Genomic DNA, 4310 nt, shown 5'->3' on the forward strand with positions numbered 1-4310 from the left:
GATTGAAGATTCGTTGACAATACCAATTGGAACCATCAAGACGATCGACGTGCCCATTTCGAAGATGACCACTAGGAGCATCAACCAGGAGATTGACTGTTCCACACCAGGCCTTTGAGGCTTGACTTTCCTCAATTCGATGGGGACAATCCAGCAGGATGGACTTATAAGATAAATTAATTTTTTGATTACTACCAAACACCCCTACACTAGCAATCCGAATGGCCTCTTTCCACATGGAAGGAAATGCTCTCATTTGGTTCCAAGACGCTGAGGAGTCAAGGCAATTTCCAACTTGGGAAGCTTTTGTCCAAGCTCTCCTTGTTCGATTTGGCCCAGCGTACAACGACCCCATGGAGGCCCTAATGTGGTTGCTTCAATCTTCCTCGATAGCCAAATATACATCTCAGTTTGAGGCCCTGTCCAACCAGTTACGAGGAATTTCCGAAAAGAACAAGCTCAACTGTTTTCTCAATGGTTTGAAGGATGATATTCGCCTGTTGGTGCGGATGTTAAATACAAGCTTGGTGGCAGCTTTCGGCCTTGCTAAACTCCAGAAGGAGTATATCCAGAGCTCCAAATGGCCCTTACGTGCTTCTTCTTTTCTTTATAATCGGCAGCCGAATTGGAATCCTCCTACAACACAACTATCGCCTTCATCCTCCCAATTGGCTCTTTTGGCCAAACCAGCTAATGTGCAAATTTTATTAACTCGCAAGCGTATGAATTGTTTGCAATATAGTGTATGTGCAAGTGCGAGGTCGAATTGGGAATTGTGTTGCGAAAATTAATTTCTATCTAAACGAATTCTATTTTAACCTAGTTCCAATTTTTGGGGTTTTATCATGCAAAATAATAAACTAAATTAAAATTGAATAAGAACAATTTAAAAAATACTAAGGTTTTAGAATCCACATTGCCATATCAAACAACACATTCTTGTATTTTAACCATACACTCGATAAACAATTAAGACATATTCATTGTTCAAGGTTTAGTAAAAATTATATTAAATCATTCAATGAATCCAACTTAATAACAAATCACAACGAATACCCAAGTGAAATCAAATTATCAATTTATCCGTTTTGACAACAAACAAATCACAATGAATATCCTCTTTCAACCAAATCATTCGATGTATCCATCGGTTGAAACACATTGAATATCCAACTTTTAATAAATAAATATTTAATCAAAAGACATAAATCAATTAATTGAATATTGGACTTGAACAATATTTTGATAAATATTGAAATTGTATAAGATAAAATAACAAGAATGAAAGTATTATCAAATGTGAGGTATTGTCTTCAACCTTAGTTGAAAAATTAACCTCTCATAACTAAAAACAACATGCTAAATTTTATTAAAAAACATAAAAAACAAACAAACAAACAAACTTACAAAAGAAAATGCTGCAAGAAAAAAATTGTGGAAGAAGAAGATTTGGCCTGTGCATGAACAAGGGCTGCGCCCCCACTCTCTCCACCCTTTACAAGAGAAAATAAAACACATATATATAGACTAGGTCCCTAGGGTTCGGCGCCTCCAGTCTACAAGAAAACGTGTGTTTCCTCTTGGCAAGTGGAGCTTGATATGTAAGGAAATAACTTAACGTGCATGGGAAGAATTTGGTGCTGCAAGAAACGTGTAAGGCTCGAGCTGTTGCTTATGGAAATAATCTGGTTGGTGCTAATGGGCTGTTGTCCTTAGTTTTGGAAAGAATTTGTTTTGGCGCTGGCAGGTTTTCAAGTCTTTGTCGCTTCTTTTAGAGAAAATGTGTGAAAGAGCTGTTGGCCCCTTGCTTTAGTTCACGTGCTTGGTCCGCATGAATTCAATTCTCCAGTTATGGATATAATCCTTCAAATTGGCACCACAAATCCTGAAGTTGAATGTGTGTCGGTGCTGCTCGGTTATGGCAAGAATATAAAGCTCCAAAATGTTTGCCTCCCACGTTCACGTGTTAAGAGCTATTTTTCCTTCTTCTGGAAACAATTGGTGCTGCTAGGTATTAGAGAAAGACGTTCGTGTGGTTTGGGCCAGTTATGGGAAGAAGATATTCATTGATGTACATTCATGTTGTGCCAGAATTTGTGCTGATGATGTGTCTCTTTATTTGCTGCCAAGTATTGCATGGATTCGGTTGCTCTTGCCAAGGAAAGACGTGTACACGCATGTGGTTGCTGCTCTTTATGGAAGAAGACTTCGATGCTTCCTTAAACATGAGAGGAACGTGTCTTCAACTACTTTGCTTTGGAAAGAATCTACATGATTTCAAAAGCAAAGAAATTGCCAAGTCATCATGTGTGTTGCTGCGATCCTGCATGTGGAGAATAAATTGTTTTAGTGTTGAATATTTGCTCTCAAACAGCATTTCCTGCACTTAAAAGAAAACATGTCTTCTTTTGGGAAGATTAATCAAGTGTCGGTGCTGGCTTTGATCCTCAATAAAAAAAACGTTCGTGTCCCTTAGTTAAAAAAAATATGGCGTAGCACGACGTGTCTTGCGTGGGCTCTAAAATTTATTTTCCCGTTTCTTTGCAATTTCACATAGAATACCGCAATTTTTCCTCAATGACCTATAAGACACTAAAACACAAAAACTAACCAAAAACATTAGAAAATAACAAAATTAAAAGTTTAGTAAATGTAAATTAAGGGGTCTAAATATGTAATATTTGGCACTTATCACCAGCAACAGGCCTTCCTGTCCAGCGGATTACACCAGCTCAAATGAATGACCGTCGGGATAAAGGTCTATGCTATTATTGTGAAGACCGTTGGCTGGCTAGTCATAAATGCAAAGCACCTAGACTTTATTTGTTATCTGGGTTAACATTGCCTTTAGAAGACATCGGCGAGGATGTCTATTATGACTCCTCTGATGCCGCTGATCCTATTCCCAAGTTTGACGTGGTGGAGTGCAAGGAACCAGAAATTTCCCTCAATGCCATCTCTGGCTCTCTGGGTGCTAAGTCTATGCGATTGATGGGCAGTCTGCAGAACCAAGAAGTCAGCATCCTAGTAGATTCAAGAAGTACCCATAACTTCCTGGATCCGGCCTTCTTAAACAAAGTCCAGCTCCAATTCACTTCCACTCCTCTACTCTAGGTTAAAATTGCTAATGGAACCACATTCCAAAGTTTGGGGAAGGTCACTTGTGTCACATTCAAGGTTCAGAGCTATTCCATTTCCACTAACTTCTATCTAACTGCCATGGGTGGGTGTGACATGGTTCTTGGGGTGGAATGGTTGAGCACCCTGGGATTGATCCTATGGGATTTTACCTTGATGACCATGCAGTTTACGTACTTGGGTGTTCCTACCCGACTCACAGGACTCACTCCTACGGGTCTGTTGCTGGAATCAGGACCCAACTTAATTAAACCTTCCCTCTCTTCCAACAAAGGGTTCTTCCTAAAGCTTGTAACCATTGAAACCAAAGCAGACCCAGCTCCTTCTTGTCTCCATTCAAACCCTTCTCAACACTTTTGCTCATGTGTTTACCAAATCCTCAGGTCTTCCCCTGTCTCGTGGGCTAGATCACCAGATTAACCTAAAAAACCCTCAACCCATCAGTGTTCGCCCATACAGATACTCTTACTTCCAGAAATCTGAGATTGAAAAAATCATTTGGGAGCTCTTATATTCGGGTGTGATCTGCCTAAGCCAGAGCCCTTTCTATGCGCCTGTCCTATTGGTACAGAAAGTGGATGGCAATTGGCGGTTATGCGTCGATTATCAGGCTTTTAACCAAGAGACAATTAAAGACAAGTACCCCATCCCTGTCATCGACGAGCTCCATGGCGCAGTCATTTTTTCCAAGTTAGACCTCTGCTCCAACTACCATCAAATCCGAATGCGGGCTGATGGCATCCCTAAAACCGCCTTCCGCACTCACGAAGGCCATTGCGAGTTCCTCGTGATGCCATTTGGGCTTACAAATGCCTTTTCGACATTCCAGGCTCTCATGAATGATGTCTTCAAGCCCTTCCTCCGCCGCTTGTCCTGGTCTTTTTCGATGACATTCTAATTTACAGCAAATCCTTAGTTGACCATTTGGTTCATTTGCAGGCTATATTGGAGGTTTTGCTGCATCATAAGTGAAAAGTAAGTGACTTTTAATTTGTCGTGTGTGTGTGCACAATGTGTAACAAAATATTGAAAATGCGGAATTTAAAGAATACAAATATTTTGTTAACGAAGTGAAAATTCAATTAAGAGAAAAACTACTCCGGAGCAGCCAAACCCAAGAAATCCACTATCAGAAGACAAAGCTAGTACATAGACAGTAACACTTACATACC

General features: G+C 40.1%; 1 protein-coding gene across 1 annotated transcript; it reads left to right on the forward strand.

The window, feature by feature from the left end:
- Positions 1 to 221: 221 nt before the first annotated feature.
- LOC133879036 (uncharacterized) lies at positions 222 to 4036 on the forward strand. Its single transcript, XM_062317587.1, has 4 exons — positions 222 to 729; positions 2699 to 3015; positions 3115 to 3355; positions 3522 to 4036. Exons 1-4 carry the CDS (start codon positions 222 to 224, stop codon positions 4034 to 4036), a joined length of 1581 nt encoding a protein of 526 aa, XP_062173571.1.
- Positions 4037 to 4310: the final 274 nt, after the last annotated feature.

The sequence above is a fragment of the Alnus glutinosa genome, chromosome 10, assembly GCF_958979055.1.
Source record: "Alnus glutinosa chromosome 10, dhAlnGlut1.1, whole genome shotgun sequence".
Lineage (NCBI taxonomy): Eukaryota > Viridiplantae > Streptophyta > Magnoliopsida > Fagales > Betulaceae > Alnus > Alnus glutinosa.

Excerpts from the sequence above, each read along its gene's own strand:
- LOC133879036 (XM_062317587.1), top strand. The coding sequence starts at position 222 with ATGGCCTCTTTCCACATGGAAGGAAATGCTCTCATTTGGTTCCAAGAC. Across the intron at positions 3,016-3,114 it reads GCAGTCTGCAGAACCAAGAA|GTTAAAATTGCTAATGGAAC; the intron begins GTCAGCATCCTA and ends CCTCTACTCTAG. Across the intron at positions 3,356-3,521 it reads CACAGGACTCACTCCTACGG|GTCTTCCCCTGTCTCGTGGG; the intron begins GTCTGTTGCTGG and ends CCAAATCCTCAG.